General features: G+C 43.5%; 1 protein-coding gene across 2 annotated transcripts in view; it reads right to left on the bottom strand.

Moving 5' to 3' along the window:
• The window catches only part of TJP3 (tight junction protein 3), a 246,948-nt gene that overhangs the window by 30,018 nt on the left and 199,555 nt on the right, over positions 1–17,375 (bottom strand). For both annotated transcript variants that reach the window (XM_089687405.1, XM_089687404.1), the window contains exons 16-18: positions 13,911–13,981; positions 5,364–5,574; positions 87–187 (exon numbers count right to left, since the gene is read on the bottom strand). In XM_089687405.1, coding sequence (XP_089543531.1) covers positions 87–187; positions 5,364–5,574; positions 13,911–13,981 — 383 coding nt within the window. The remainder of the gene's footprint in view (positions 1–86; positions 188–5,363; positions 5,575–13,910; positions 13,982–17,375) is intronic.

Here is a 17,375-nt window from a genome sequence, read left to right as displayed (position 1 = left end):
AAAGCAAAAGAAAAAAAAAAAGCAAATGTTAAAGAATCATTGACATCACAGCATCTCTGTAAAAATGTTTCCGAGTAATTTTGTACCTTATCCTCAGTAGTCCATATTGCTCTTGCTTGCTCAGTTTGAATTATTTCTTTCAAGCTTCGAAACCAGGAATCACTTGCGCCACTCAAGTTAATAACGGCTAAAGTAAAGAGAAAAAAAAAACGTGATTTATTTTGTACTCACTGTAAAATCCCTTTCTCGGAGTTCATTGACTGACACAGTTTTCTCCTTTATCCATAACCAAGAAGGGTTTTATAGCTTCACCTACAGGAGTAGGACACTAGGTAGAAAAAAAAAAAAAAAAAACTTGGCACCTCCTATAGGCAGTCCTCTCTGGGCATAAAACCCCCTCTCTGCTATAGGTCTCCAGTCAGTCACAAGCAGTGTCAAAGGAGAAAACTCCCTAGAGGGGTGGGACACCTTCCACTGAGGTGGAGTGCATCATAACAGGGAAGGGAGGTTCCTGCTCCTTGCTGGCATATGCCTACCCAGTTATCTGCCTAATCCAACAGGATACAACGGCAGAAGAGGCCAGGCTTTTCTTCGGACCTTCTGGGGGCACAGAGAGAGAAGCAGACCTCCGAAAAGAAGCAGTCACTGCAAGGCACATGCAATTGCACGTACCACATCCAGGGGGCACAGAACCATCTCCTTAGGGTGTGACAGCTGAGGGCACAGAGAAGGAAGGACAAAGCCCTCATGCGAGTGAAAATCCGACACCACCTTTGGCAGAATGGAAGGGAAGGGTGAAAGCACCACCTTGTCCTGTTGTAGAACCAGATAAGGTGGCTTACAGAACAAAACCTCTAACTCTGACACCATCCAAGCCAAAGTAATATCAACAAGAAGGCAGCTTTCTGCAAAAGTGTAAGGAAGGGAATATCCCAAAAGCACAAATCCAAGGCCCATGGAGGCAATGGAGAGCGGACAGGGCCACCACAACGAACCCACTGAAAGAAAATGTGAATAAGAAAAGCAGGGCCTAGGACACTGAAAGAAAAACAGAGTAGAGAGCAGACCCAGAGTGTGCGAAATGCAATCCCCTTATCAAAGCCACAGAGAAGGGAGGCCAACCCCCAAGCCACCAAGAAGAGCGAGGATGGAAACCAAGCTATCCGAGTGCGATGAAAAATCTGCCACAGGATAGACTTACGAGTATGTAACATAGTCAGAATCACCGATCCAGACAACCCCCCCGGCCACCAGAAGCTGGCATGCAATTAGCCACTCCATCAGGCCAACGGCGGCAAAGCAGTGGGGAACACAGGCCCCTGAGATAGAAAGGTCCTCCCAAAGAGGCAGCTGCCAGGGAGAGTCAACCCCCAACCGCACCACATCGACATACCAAGGATGGTGAGGCCAATCCAGAGCAATCAGGCTAACCAGGAACCTTTCAACCTCTATCACGTGTAGTAGACAAGGATCAGTTCGAGGGGGGTCGCAGGAAGTACTGATCCCACTGCGCCACTAACGTATCCGTCCTGACTGCCTGAGAACCCAATGATCTCGCCTAAACCATGGAAACCTCCAGTTAAGGAAGGGTGCCAGAAGGTCCACAACCAGCATCCCCCCAAGCGAAGGCAGAACCCATGGAATATCTCATGGTCCATGGACCACTCGCACTGATCCAGCATCTGACGGCTGAGATAATCTGCCTTCCAGTTCTTGCCCCTAGGAATATGTATGCCAGACAGAGCCAGGAACTAACCTTTTCGCCGATCTCAGAATGTGAGATGCCTCCAGTGCTGCTGCTGCACCTCTCGAGATTGCCGGACAAATTATATATACAAATCTGGCAGCGTTGTCCGAAGTATCCAAAGCAGCAGACCCTATAGATGATCCAGCCAATGATCCAGCCCAAAGCTCTCGGACAGCGATGGGTAGTCGTGTCTCCTCCGGAGTCCAGTGACCCAGAGCAGAGTCCATTTCAAGACTCCACCCTAGCCCAACAGGCTGGCATCCATTATGACCACAGTCGAAAGGGAAGGAAGGACTTTTCGTTCCAAAGAGCCAGAGACTGCAGCCACCAGAGCAGAGAGGCCTTCCCTGACTGCTTCAGGCGAAGCCAAATTTCCAAGGAAGCAGGTGAACTTCCCCTCTGGAAAGGATTTCTACTTCAGTGTTCTCATATGGAAATGGGTATATAAAACGCTTTGAAGGTAGCCACTATCAGGCCCAAAAACCTTTCTGCAGTAGTGTGTACGATGGGAGGAAGACCTTGACCTGCTCTGATAGAGAAGCAGCCTCAGGTACTCCAAGCACCCAGACATTGTAAACACAGACTTCCTAAGTTTCACAATCCGACCCAAGTCCGTTGTGAACACAAAGATCTCCACACTGTCTGTCAGGAACGAAGAAGTCTCTTCGAGGAGGAGCAACTCGGCCAGGGACCTGGCCAAAGCATCCCTTGTCATCAAAACAAGAGAAGGCCTGGGCCCAAAACTGTGGAAAAGCACATGGGAGCAGAGACCAGACCAAGAGAAAGCACCGCCAGTATATAGAGTGCAACTCCGAACCAAAAACAGAGGAAAAGCTGATGCCCCCTCTCAGATGGGAATGAGCAGTGAAGCGCTCCAGACAATTATAGAAACCAGGTAATCTCCCAGAGAAGAGAGGTCATCACTGAGTGCCCAGATTCTACACTGGACTAATGAACCCGCATCAGAAACCGATGAAGCGCTATTGCACAACCAGAAAGAATGATCCTGTGAACCCACTGGTCAGGGAATAAGACGAGTCAGAAAAAACATTTATGCGAAACCCTTCACCCAGGTAATGGGTGTTCACAAATCAACGCGTTAACGAGGACCTATTCATTATAAAACAAATCAATCCCAGCTGATGAAGATGGGACACAAATTCACGCATGCAGAGAACAATGGATTAGCAGTCTATCGCCCTACACACTCGGCCACCTTGTCACAACCGTGGGGGCTGGAAAAAGGGGATGAAAATATGCTGTGAAGATGGGCCCAGTTTCCAGACACAGTCCCTGCCGCATCGTGACCTGAAAGAGGATGGGACTCCTACTTCCCGTAAGGTACCAGATACTGCCATCCAATACAGCTTCACACAAATGGTCGCCCCAAAAGGCAGGTCCTCCAGAGCCTGATTGACGTTCAGGTAACTGCCCACCATGGTTAGCCAAGGGAACAGCCGAGGCCCCACAGCTGCCACAAATTAGGATAGAAACTGAGCCGCATGAGGGATGCGCCATAAAGAATGAATCCTCGGACTAGTGCCACGTACACTATGGGAACAGGCCTTAAAATAAAGTGTATCGCAGGACCCAGGCCCATGCAGCCGGTGACTAGAAAAACCCAGGCCGTGGCCAACACAGGCTGCAAGACTAACCCCGCAACGATGAACACTACAATGGATCACTGCCTCTGCACTGCACCTGCAGAATCCCTAAAGCAGGGGAATTCCTCAACCGTTGGGACACTCATATTGCAACAGACCTGATGCAATATCACGGTTCTCACAGCAGACACTGGAGGTACTAGGGCCTGGGCCAACACTGGCTGCAGTGCCTTGACATAGATAGAAATCCTGACCCGGGTGACCACTACCGCCGGACAACCTGGAAGGTCCCCAAAAGGCAGGGACCCATCAATGTTAGCCATAACATTATGTAATGCATCAGCCATCCCATTCATGCTGCATACGGGATGTTTTGGAATAGCGATAACCAGATGGGCCCACCCCCCCAGCAGCACAGGAAGAACCAAGCTTCCACAATAAACCTCGGGTTCTATATAACAGACGGATACATGACCCGGTCTGAAGGGAGTGGAAATTGTACTATCACCATGCACCATGGGAGCGTATTAACTGGGAACGCAAAGAGGACCCCAATAACACCAAGGAGAATGGCTATTCACTAAGCCACTGCACTTCACTGGGGAAGCTAGCCGCAGAGAGATCTTTATTCTGAAGTTGCACTGTATTCCTTTCATGGAATGTACACCTAAAAAGAGCAGCTGCGGTCAGCCAACAGCAGGACATGAAATGCCAACCGCTGGCTCAGGTATCCTGGGCACCACTGCAGTTACAGCCAGATGATCATGGTTGGGAGGTAGGGGAGAGCGAATTACCCCCACCAAACATAGCAGGGCAGCAGGCTCTACAAGCATGAAACACTGGGCTTATTGATATGCCTTGCCGGCATTTGCACAGCTTCAGCAGAGCATGGGCAGAAATGACTAAGGGCCGGGTGCCCACATACAAAACCAAACAAGCCATAAATCCCCGGGCTAAATTTAGAGAGGGCATGACCGCGAGGTGCGGACACCCGCTGGTCAATGAGACAGTCACCCAGACCAGGAAGAGGGATCCAGAACTGTCCCTTTCCACAGCAGCCATCAGTAGAAACATCTCCCAGGACTGCATCGCTCCCAGATCTCGCTGAGACTAGATGTCCTCCTGGCCCACAACCGACTCAGAGAGAGAGGCTTGAATGTAGCATACACACCAGGGAAACAATAGGACAACCTGACCACAAGAGGCACCACGGTCCCGGGGAACACCCCAGCATAGAACACCCACTGCCCCGCACCCAACACAGCGTGGGGTGGGAGTGTAGTAGTACAGGAGCCCAGGCCTGTAGGGGAGGTGGGGAACCCCACAGGCCGGTCCACCCAAGGTAGTACCCGCACCCCAACACACATCCACTCTACTTACCAATCCAGCAGAGTGTACGGGTAAGGCTCTCATGACAGATCCTCCTCGCCACTGAAGTGGGGGGCTGTCGGACAGGGTAACACTGTGACACGGACTATACAGTAGGCACCTGGTCACGTGTGTTCCCGCAAGACATTTAACTCACTGGCCAACCTGTCCAGGATGGGGCATAGTCATGGCCGGCTATGCCCCAGCGGACATAGTCCACGCTTGCTGGTCAGACTGGGGTGACCACTTGATCTGGATTATCCAGCCCGTCGCCCAGCCCGACAGTTAATAGAAGATCTCCGTGAAAAAAATTCCAAGAAAAATAAAAAAAATAAAAATAGAAAAGTCATGGGACCCCAAGTCCCAATAAAAATTCACGTCCATACTCCTGAAGATACTAGGCAGAATGACTGGAGGTCTATAAAAGATAGGGTGTTTTATGCCCAGATAGGACTGCTGGTGCTGAGTTTTTTTCTACCTAGTGTCCTTCTTCTGTAGGTGGAGCTATAAAACCCTGCTTGGTTATGGATAAGGAAGACTATGCTATGCCTGTCAATGAACATAAAAGAAAAAAAAGAACTAAAATACAAGGGATAAAAAGAAAAATGAACATAAAAAACACAATGAAAACAATCTGCAATCACCAGTGAAAAGATGAGAATAATTCTTCCGCATTTTGACAGCCTGTGAATACAACCGGCGTGAGCTCTTCTTGGACTCAGGGAGCAGCCACTGTCTCATTGCCTTCACTCCCTGTCTGTTTTCTGGATTGCAGAACACCACAATAGGGTAAAACTGTACATAATTCAGATGTTCCACTGCTGTAGGTGTAATGTCTAATAAAGCATGCTTGTTCTAAAACAAAAGAAAGACAAAAACAGTTAGCTTATTGGAAACCCTGAGTGGTCCCTTCCTGCCATTTTAGCATGATGCAATCTGAATTAATATCAATAAAGTTAAAAAATGCAATTGAGAAGCAGACGTGAATGGACATGGTTTTAGATAAAGGAAATGTTTAATTATTAAATTTGTTTCAGTAGGTAATGTGGTCAAGTTTTACATGTGTAAATGCATGGAGCAGTAGATACATTAATGCAATTTTTTTAATCCAGTATTGATTATAAGTAAGCTCAGTTCTGTAAATAAAACTAAGTTTACTTTTTCCCCAGAGCATTGAGTCACATCCCTTGGCTCAGCCCCCCCTTGGTGAAGTTTATTCTAAATTGGTATACACGGTTTTCATCCTTGCCATGGCAAGTGGTTGGTGATGCTGGTACACTCTACAGCAAAGTAGGAAGTGATTAGTCTGGTATCTGTGACCCTTGATCTGCCCCACTTCTGAGCATGAAAAGGTTGTGGTCCACAGTTGCCATGCTGTTCCTTCAGAGCCCTGTGCCATATACAGTGACTCCCCCCCCCCCCCCCCCCGCATCACTGCAGCTCAGCCATTCATACCGCCGAAGCACACAAACCCCATGCGGTGCATACTAGCACATTAGAACTTAAACTGCCCGGGCCCAATTTTTTTTGTTGTTGCTGCGGTTTATTGGCGCTTTAAGGGGCAAACTGTGGCAACATATTGGGCACATAAGCCTTATCTAGAACTTTTTTAAAATGGCATATATTAGGGAGAATATAAAAATGGCACGTATCTCACAATGAACACATTATTCATAACAATAATTAAATAGATAAATATAATTTATACATACTGGCAAACAAATCTCTTTTTCTGTTTTATCAATCAGGATATGTTAACTTTTTATTATACAGTGCCTTGAAAAAGTATGCATACCCCTTGAAATTTTCCACATGTATCATATTACAGCCAAAAAACGTAAATGTATTTTATTGGGATTTTATGTGATAGAGCAACACAAAGTGACTTGCCTATCTGGTGTGTTCCTTGGCCTTCATCATGCTGTTTGTTCACTAATGCTCTCTAACAAACCTCTGAGGACTTCACAGAACAGCTATATTTATACTGAGATTAAATTACACACAGTAGGACTCTATTTACTAATTAGGTGACTTCTGAATGCAATTGGTTCCACTAGATTTTAGTTAGGGGTATCAGAGTAAAAGCTGAATACAAATGCACGCCACACTTTTCAGATATTTATTTGTAAAAAAATGTAAAAACCATTTATCATTTTCCTTCCACTTTACAATTATGTGCCACTTTGTGTTGGTCTATCACATAAAATCCCAATAAAATACATTTAAGATTTTGGTTGTAACATGACAAAATGAGGAAAATTTCAAGGGGTATGAATACTTTTTCAAGGCACTGTACATGCCGAGAGATAATAAAGTCTACTTGCTACTAGATACACTAACAAGTCAAGGGCAAACTCCAGCTCACATTGCAGTCACAGTAACAGTCATGGGGGGGAGGGGGATTGAATAAAGGTTTTACATGCATAATTAAAAGTTGATCCTTGTAAGCACCCCCATCAGTGATAAATGGTTTGGCCTCAACACTGATACATTTGCAGGGGAGCTTGTTCTGTTGAAAAAGCGCAGACGTACTGGCTGGATCACCAGATAAAATTAAAAGAAAAATAGCCTAAAAAAGAAAACAAATGCAGCCATCAGATCTATGAATTGGAGATCTGCAAAATAATATATGTTTGCTTTTGTATTTAATACTGCATTAAACTAAATTATAATTTATTCATTGCGAAATAATCACCCTTCTTTGAAACTTCTATATACACCTATTTATTCTCCTCAGTACATGCCAATTGGTTTGTTCTAGCTAATGCCATTTTTTGTGCTCCTAGGGCAACTTGCATCTAAGCACTCTACACTATATAAAAAGTGCCTTCTCTATCTGGACAACACAAGGTAGTCCCCTCAGGGGTCAGGCTGAGAAAGGCAAAGAGTGTTTCACTAAAATATGTACCATGACCTTTTCCAGAATGTGACTGGGCAGAGCCAGGACTATTAATACTGGACTATTTTCTCCACTTTGCTGCACTGACCTGTGAGGAGCGACGTGTTTTTATCATGACAGCACCCCTAGCTATTGGACACAGCAGGGACTAGGAGGATCTGTAAAGACTAAGTTGAGCATAATGCTCATACATGCCTCACATCACAAACATTTGTAAGTATATTACTTATCTTTTTTTTAATTTCGATATATGTATACGTACACACACACACACACACACACACACACACACACACATATATACATACACACACACACACACACACACACACACACACACACATACACACAGTGAAGGAAATAAGTATTTGATCCCCTGCTGATTTTGAATGTTTGCCCACTCACAAAGAAATGATCAGTCTAAAAATCGAATGGTAGGTGCATTGTAACACAGACAGAATAGCAACAAAAAATTCAAAAGAAATGCATGTCTAACAAATTATACACGGATTTGCATGTTCATGAGGGAAATAAGTATTTGATCCCCTATCATTCAGCAGAATTTCTGGCTACCAGGTGTCTTTCATACAGGTAACAAGCTGAGATTAGAAGCAGTCTCTTAAAGGGAGTGCTGCTAATCTCATTTTGTTACCTGTATAAAAAACACCTGTCCACAGGAGCAATCAAACAAGCAGATTCCAAACTCTCCACCATGGCAAAGACCAAAGAGCTGTCCAAGGATGTCAGGGACAAGACTGTAGACCTACACAAGGCTGGACTGGGCTACAAAACTATCGCTAAGCAGCTTGGTGAGAAGGTGACAACAGTTGGTGCAATCATTTGCAAATGGAAGAAACACAAAACAACTGTCAGTCTCCCTAGGTCTGGTGCACCATGCAAGATCTCACCTTGTGGAGTGTCAATGATCATGAGAACAGTGAGGAATCATCCCAGAACTACATGTGAGGATCTTGTCAATGATCTCCAGGCAGCTGGGATCACAGTCACCAAGAAAACAATTGGTAACACACTACGCCAACAAGGATTAAAATCAAGAAAGCACATGTCCAGGCCCATCTGAAGTTTGCCACTGAACATCTGAATGATGCAGAGGAGGACTGGTTGAAAGTGTTGTGGTCAGATGAGACCAAAATCAAGCTCTTTGGCATCAACTCAACTCACAGTATTTGGAGGAGGAGGAATGCTGCCTATGACTCCAAGAATATCATCCCAACTGTCAAAAATGGTAGTGGAAACATTCTGCTTTGGGGGTGTTTTTCTGCTAAGGGGACAGGACAACTACACCGCATCAAAGGGACGATGAAAGGGGCAATGTACTGTCAAATCTTGGGTGAGAACCTTCTACCCTCAGCCAGGGCATTGAAAATGGGTCGTGGATGGGTGTTCCAGCATGATAAGGACCCAAAACACTTGGCCAAGGCAACAAAGGAGTGGCTCAAGAAAAAGCACATTAAGGTCCTGGAGTGGCCTAGCCAGTCTCCAGACCTTAATCCGATTGAAAATCTGTGGAGGGAGCTGAAAGTTTGAGTTGCAAAATGTCAGCCACCAAACCTTAAAGACTTTGAAAGGATCTGCCAAGAGGAGTGGGCCAAAATCCCTCCGGAGATGTGTGCAAACCTAGTGGCCAACTACAGGAAACATCTGACCTCTGTAATTGTCAACAACGGATTTACCACGTATTAAGTCATGTTTTGTGAAGGGGATCAAATACTTATTTCCCTCATGCAAATCAGTGCATAATTTGTTAGACATGCATTTCTTCTGATTTTTTTGTTGCTATTCTGTCTCTCAGTGTTACAATACACCTACAATTTGATTTTTAGACTGATCAATTCTTTGTGAGTGAGCAAACATTCAAAATCAGCAGGGGATCAAATACTTCTTTCCTTCACTGTACAAATAATTGTGGAAGAAAATGGAAAATTTACATACATAAAACAGCAATTCATATTATAAATATATGGTAATAATGATAATATCAGGTATTTATATAGCTCTAGAATTTATGCAGAGCGTGACATATACATTTTACATTCACATCATTTCCTGCCTTCAAAGAGCTTATAATTTTGAGGCCCCAACCCCACATACATACACATACGAGGACCAATTCAGACTACAGCCAATTAATCTACACGCATGTTTTTGGAGTGTGGGAGGAAATTGTATTAACCAAAAGGAAACCCACACACACACGCCATACAGGTAGTGTTGGGGCTGGGACCAACAATGAACTGACAACCCCAGCTGCTGCCAGGCAGAAGTGCTAACTGCTATGGCACTGTATTTGAACAGATGTATCAAAATACATTTAACTCATAGCTGATAATTAAAAGACCAGAAGTCTGCAAGTACACCATAATAACTTTAGCTAATAACAGACTGCAAGTCTTAAGAATCCGCTATGAACCAAATCTATTATGATTTGTCTATTCCTAAATATCCTGAACAGCCATTTTAACAGCCATTTGAACAGCCCTCAGCTACTAATCTAGTTTCAAAATACCAATCAAATTGTTCTCTTTCCGCCTCCATGGATCTCCTGCTCTATAGCTCCCTTGTTGCCTCCTCCCATGCTCACCTCCAGGACTTTTCCAGAGCCTTCCCCATCCTCTGGAACTCCCTACCCCAATCTGTCTATCTCCTATTGTTTCGACTTTTAGGTGAGCCCTGGACTGGATATATACTACTAGGAAATGTTTGGGAATTTTAGGTTTCATCCTACTCATTAAATGGGTACACTTTTGCCAGTTTTATGTACCGGTTCTACTTATAAGATTTTGATTAAACCACCCTCTATCTGTAGCAGTTACAGCATTGCAGACCTCTAGCAATCTAGCCGTTAGCGTTTTAATATATTCAGGGAGAATTTCCAAACCACCCCTTCTGTTGTTATGGCTCACAAATATCCCAGCCCCTATTAACACTACTAGGGCTTCTCCCTTTGCAAGCAGGACATAAAAGCTCAATAGTCTGTTCAATGTTTAATAATACCAGGCTATACACTTCTGGTCCTGCCCTTGTACAATCTTCTCACACTATGCAAGTCCTGTGTCATCTAAGATAGAACACATCACATCTCTTTACAGAGTTCTAATGGCAAGAACCAGGTTTAGGGGAATGACTACAGCACAAGTGTGTTCCTATTACCTTTGCAGGAAGCTTCAGCAGCACCACTGTCAAATCAGACTTATTACTATTTTTTTTTTTAATAGTGCGCTTTTCAAATGTATGTTCATAGGCTTATTGGAATGGATAAATAAAAAGTAATATAAGGTTTGTAATACTTACCTTTGCTAACATAATGCTATTATCAGGTTATTTTCAGTGATGTAACATATAAAAAACATAAGAATTTCCATCTATTGCAGCGCACTTTTAGTGTCACGTACAATACCATCTCCTCCACTCCTCTTCCTGTTGGGGTACCCCAAGGCTTGAGCCCCTCCTCTTCTCTCTCTATACCTCTTCCCTGGGCTGGTTGATAACCTCCCATGGCTTCCAGTACCACCTCTATGCCGATGACACCCAGATCCCTTTCTCAACTCACCCCCTCAATCTCTTTACGTATCACAAATATACTGAGTGACATATCCTTATGGATGTCACACCGCTTCCTCAAACTCCGTTTTCCTAAAACTGAGCTTATAATATTTCCTCCTCCCTGATCCCCTCCCCATAACTTTAACATTGAGATCAACGGCACAACCATTGGTCCCTCCCCACATGCCAGGGTTCTAGGTGTAATCCTAGACTCTGACCACTCCTTCAGCCCATACATCCAATCACTTGCTAAATCCTGCCGCCTCAACCTCCGCAACATTTCCAGAATTCGCCCTTTCCCGACTAGTGACACCATAAAACAGCTTATTCACTCTTTGGTCATTTCCTGCCTTACACAGACTATTCCCCCTTCAGTCTATTATGAATGCTGCTGCTAGACTAATACACCTTACCAACCAATCCGTGGCTGCTGCCCATCTCTGACAATCTCTTCACTGGCTTCCACTAATTCAAAAATTCAAAATACTAACCACAACATACAAGGCCATCCACAGCATCACCCTCAGTTACATCACCAACCTCAACTGCAGATATCGCCCAAACTGCCCTCTCCACTCCTCCCAAGACCTCCTGCTCTCCAGTTCCGTTGTTACCTCCTTCCACACTCGCCTCCAGGACTTCTCCAATCCTCTGGAACTCCCTGCCCCAGTATGTCCGGTTAGCTCCTACCCCGTCCGCCTTTAGATGATCCTTGAAAACTTATTAAATTCAGGGAAGCCTACCCCACCTCCACCTGAGAACTGTACTTGAGTCACCTCCATCAGATCATCCCTTGCAGCTATTACCTTTGTACCTCCTCCCCCTCCCTTTAGATTTTAAGCTGCATGAGCAGGGCCCTCCAGTTTCTTCTGTATTGAACTGTATTGTAATTGTACTGTTCCCCATATACTGTAAAGCACTGCGTAAACTGTTGGCGCTATATAAATCCTGCATAATAATAATAATGTGATATTCAGTGTACCTCAGCTGATCTTCCCTTTCAACAGAGATAATTCAACCAAAGGATAGTCTTTTAAAAAGGAGATCAACCCTAGAGGAAGTATGCATGCCTAATAACATATTTATTGTTTCTATTGCTCTATTAATCCATATTAGCAACACTGTTCAGCAATGCTTGGCACTGTCCCAGACAGGTACGTACTATAAATATTATTTAGCATAATAACCGATCCCTTCAGAACTCTGAGTATATAGTAGTCTAATTTATTCCGACTGAAGAATATGCAATCTCTATTTTAGTAGTTATTTTAATAGAAACAAGAGACATTACACAGAGGTCATCCATAAATATCTGACTAATTACATTTACAAGGTTTTTTGTTTTTAAAAAAAAAAAAAAAAAAAAAAAAAGCAGTTGTAAACCTAAATTTTTTCCTTATAATAAAAAACATGTTATACTTGCCTGCTCTGTGCAATGGTATTGCACAGAGCGGCCCCAAACCTCCTCTTCTGGGGCCCTCAAGCAGCACTTGGCTCCTCCTCTTCTTTGTTCGCCCCCAAAGGAAGCGGCTTCCTATAGTGGCACACCTGCAGGCTCGCTCCTGAGCCAGGCTGTGTGTGTCCACAGACACAAACAGCGTGGCTCGTTTTCACCCCCTCCTTACAGGATTTGATTGACAACAGCAGGAAGCAATGGTTCCAGCTGCCTCCGTGTTCTGTGAGGAGAGAGAGCAGGAGAGCACTGCTACAGATGGGCACACTGCTGGATCAAAATAGGACTCAGATAGGCATAAGGGGGGTGAGGGGGCAATACTACTGCTGGGACATTTTTTACCTTAGAACAGGGAATGCATCAAGGTAAAAAAAAAAGTTGTGCATTTACAACCACTGTAATCTGACTGGTTTTTATTTACGTAAGGTTTGTACATAAACAAGCAAGTGATGTATGAGTGATGAATTGGGACAATACCCAATAAAGTATTTATGATATTCAATGGAATTTACATTTATGAACATTTTCAACTTGGTATTTTAAAGCTCAGATGTCTTCTGCATACTAATGTTTTGACACCCTTTGCATCTCTAGAATTTTCCAGCAGCTAAAGAGATATATTTATATCTAGAAAATGACCTTTGAGGGCAACTGTCCATTGCAGCTGTTAGAACACAATAGATATTTTTACTCATTTATTTTGTTATCCGTGATGGACACCTAGCACCCTGGAAAAATTAGATCACTGCAAATATAACAATTGAAAATTGTGATCAAATCCTCCCTTAAAAACAATTTGTCTGTTTGGACTATGAACTGTTGATGTGGTATAGAACTGGTGCTCCGACTAGCCATTTGGGACAAACAGAAAGGTAGGATATTTGGGAGAACCTAATAAACAGAAGATGGAAGATTCTTTGACTGACGAAGCTCCTATTTCCTGCAAGTGCTCATGAATGAGTCTCGAAGGTTTCACTTGCTCCAGGAAAAAATACTGAAGGAACTTCACTGTCACAAATTTTTAGCACAAACCAACTACTGTCGATCAGAGTACTAATTTGATCAATATAGTGTATTTTGTGTTTAGACTAAGATAGCCTTGTCTTGTACATATCTATATTCAAATGTATTGAATATTTGTACTGTATGCATTTTTGATAAGATATTTTAAGAGACGATCAATTTCTTTAGCATTATTGAAAATTAATTTTAAAATGATTGGATTAAGCATTATACTGTATATGATCTTTTATATTTCAGCTTTTCTTTTCTTACCCTTTCAGCGATCTCTCTCACCACATGAAGTCTTATGATTTTGGATTTTCCATCATCACGAGCAACACTGTCTGCAAATAGAGTATCAGACTTTCTAAGGCATACTTAAACGATATTTGTGGTCAGAATGTTAACACAATAAAGGAAACAAATTATTTTTAAAAAATTCACAAATGATAATAAATAAAGAACAGAGGTCAGTCAACTACAGTGGACAAATTGTATGACCATGTACCTGTTCCTGTAGACCATGTTTGTTATAAACTTAACATGGTCTTTATATATTTAAATTTTTACAGAAAAAACATCTTGTTAAAGAAATTCATAAAGAAACAGAAGGATAATCTATATCTATCCATTTATACAAATAGAATAAATTAAAATACAAACAGAACTGCATCTCCCCATTTAACAGCAACAGCTTTAAAAGCATAACAAGTCCATAGTGTACATTGAGAACCTGAAAGAACCAATTCTTGAAAGGAGAAGTGACCCATTTTCAACTGATAGTCGGCTGAAAGATGACAGTCCCGCTCTCTGCTCAGAGTGACTGTGAGAACACAGCATTCATGTGATCGCTGAGTTCTCACCCTTGTGGAGGACCAATGCTGCATCCACCTAGGTAAGTATAACTGGGCAAAAAAAACAAAAGCCCATACTACTCTTTTAACCCCTTCGTGCTTAAGGGTAAAACAAATGTTAACGGCCAAGTACAATTTTGCAACTTGTGTTAGCAAAATCGTACATATCACAACTACTTTATGCATCCAAATGGATTATACCTTTTTTTTTTCCAGGACAAATTGGGCTTTCATTTGGTGGTAAATAGTAATGGATACCTCCTGATTTTTTTTTTTTTTTATTACCAAAGGAAAACCGACCAAAAATCGCAAATTTTATTTTAAATTTAGCTGTATATTTCTTGCTACTACCATAACCTATCACCAAAGAACAACCCCCAAAAATTGCTGCTGCTTCTATCGCAGCGATACATGTGTTATTGTCTGTACCCATAGTACAGCCTATAAACAATTAGTGTGCAATTTGCTGTTTTTTTTTAATCCTACCACTAACGGATACTAAATTAAAAAAACCCTGACCCCCCCCACCCCCACCCAAAAAAAAAACCCCAAAAAACTGACCCTTACATTTCACCCTGACCTTAACCTAAACACTAACCCTGGCACAGACTTAGATCAAACCTTCATCTAGGTATTTTTTATTTTTTGCGCACACTTTTTTTTTTCCTCTCTGAAAGGACAGAGATATACAATATATCTCTCTCCTCCATTCAGAGAGAGAAAACAATGGGGGGTGGGCTTCAGAGTGACTGATCAGGAGTGCAAGGTCCTGACTGTTAGAACGGGATGCAGGGCTCTCAGTGACACCCTGGCGCACTCCCAGCAGGAAGACAGGTACGCAAATTAGCAGCCCAAGGAAAAAAGCCCAGTTCTGTGAGGCTGCTTATTTGCATGTGGTCGTCGTCAAGGGGTTAATCAAGCCTTATGGCAACAATATAGTCAACAATGGAAAGGTAGGTGATGACACATTTTTTGAGAACATTTTGTCCAACACCTGTTATTCCCCTGTTTAAAATAATATGTAACGCAAATTTTGCATGTTACACAGATATATTCATGTTACATAGATGCATACATTAAAAATTGTTCCACGCAAAAGTCATCAGAAGGGGATATTTGTCAAAAAGTCCCAAAATGTGCAGAACTGTCACCAAAAGAAGTCAAAATGAAATAGTGGGCATGCGCGGCCGACACCGAGATGACAGCTCACTGACGAGAGCTCCGTCTCATCGCCAGCCACAACCCGGCACACACTGGACCCAGCGGTAAACCTCACCTCTCCCCGATCACAGGGGACGCAGGAAAGCACCGAACCCTTTGGAACATGCCTTGCTGCCACCAGGGCAGCCAGGGAAGCTGACGAGCTTCTTCCCAGCCCTCAGCCCCTGCAGCCAAGATGGCGCCGGCTCCTCACAGCACGATCTCCTCACACAGGCAGAAGGGAACACAGACCAGACTACGGACACCAGGCTCAGGGCACCACTATACCCAGGAGACCCGGGTAAGTCCTCTCCGCCCGTCTCCCTCCACTAGCAGTCCTGCTAAGTCCAGGCCCAGGCTGGACATAGAATCTATTTCTGACCTGCAGCCTTCCTATCCTCCTACATTCACTGCTACTACTTCTACTCCATCTTTGATTGAGAATTTTCCTGCTTCTGACCAACCTATCACTGAAATCTCAATGAAAAGTATGCTTCTCTCCCTACAACAAACACTACATGACGACCTGACAACAACTTTATCTCAAATTTCAACCGCAGTACAAAAACAAGACCATTGTATCTGCCACATTGAAAATAAAATGGGGGAAATGTTCACGGCACACAATGACCTAATAGACGCACACGCAGACCACGGAGCCGACATAGAACAAACTAACCTCAAATTGGCAGACCTAGAAGACAGCTCCAGGAGGAATAATATCAAATTCCGCGGAATACCGGAATCTATCACTATGGACGCCATAGTTCCAAACATCCAATACATGAAGCACCTCATCCCTTCTCTAACAGATGTGGAGCTTGCCATAGACCGCACACACAGAATACCAAAAACAGTCGTACCTACCGGCCGCAATACCTAGAGACATCCTAGCGCGCGTACACTTCTACCACATGAAAGAAAAAGTAATGATAGCTGCTATAAGCCCTACCTCAATACCGGCAGCTCAGGCGAATATAAAACTATTCAGACCTATCCAAAGCCACACTCCTCAACCGCAAGAAACTTGTCACCATAACAAAAGCTTTGCAGAACCACGGAATTGGCTACCAATGGGGTTTCCCCACGAAGGTCATTGTTAAACATCATGGAAGGCCCTATACAATCAAAACCCTAGAAGCAGGCATCAAACTCCTGAAAACATGGAACAGCATACCAGTGGATTCCCACCAATCCACCTCTACTCGACCACAACCAATGGACGCAGAATGGTCTTGAACCAATAGTCCCTAACATTATTCATCACCCAACATGCTGGGTAACACCTCACAAAACACTAAAGGCTGGCAGACGGCCCAAACATTTTAAAGTTTTTCGTCAACATGACTTCTTTCACGAGTCATGCATGTTCAAATTCCACCATTATACAGTAGCAAAATGTGCTACACATGTCACTTGTATTTTCCACAAGTTCTTTTTATCCTCCTACCCTCCCCACACAACCAGTCGCTCAAGTCAACTCCTCTTCTCTCAAAAACCCGCATTACAAGATGAAACACCCTCCTCAAACCAGCGACCAAATCAAGCGCACTACTCCTTCCCTATGGAAGCTTTACACTTACGACAAAGGGAAACCTACTTTTCTCCACAACTTATGAACCATCTCTACTACTCCATACAACCCGTCTACACCCAGCAACATGATTAACGTATCATCCTTGAA

The sequence above is a fragment of the Staurois parvus genome, unplaced genomic scaffold (genome assembly GCF_062004578.1).
Source record: "Staurois parvus isolate SC_StPar_1 unplaced genomic scaffold, SC_StPar_1.0 ptg000425l, whole genome shotgun sequence".
NCBI lineage: Eukaryota > Metazoa > Chordata > Amphibia > Anura > Ranidae > Staurois > Staurois parvus.
This window is presented reverse-complemented; position numbering and strand designations above follow the sequence as displayed.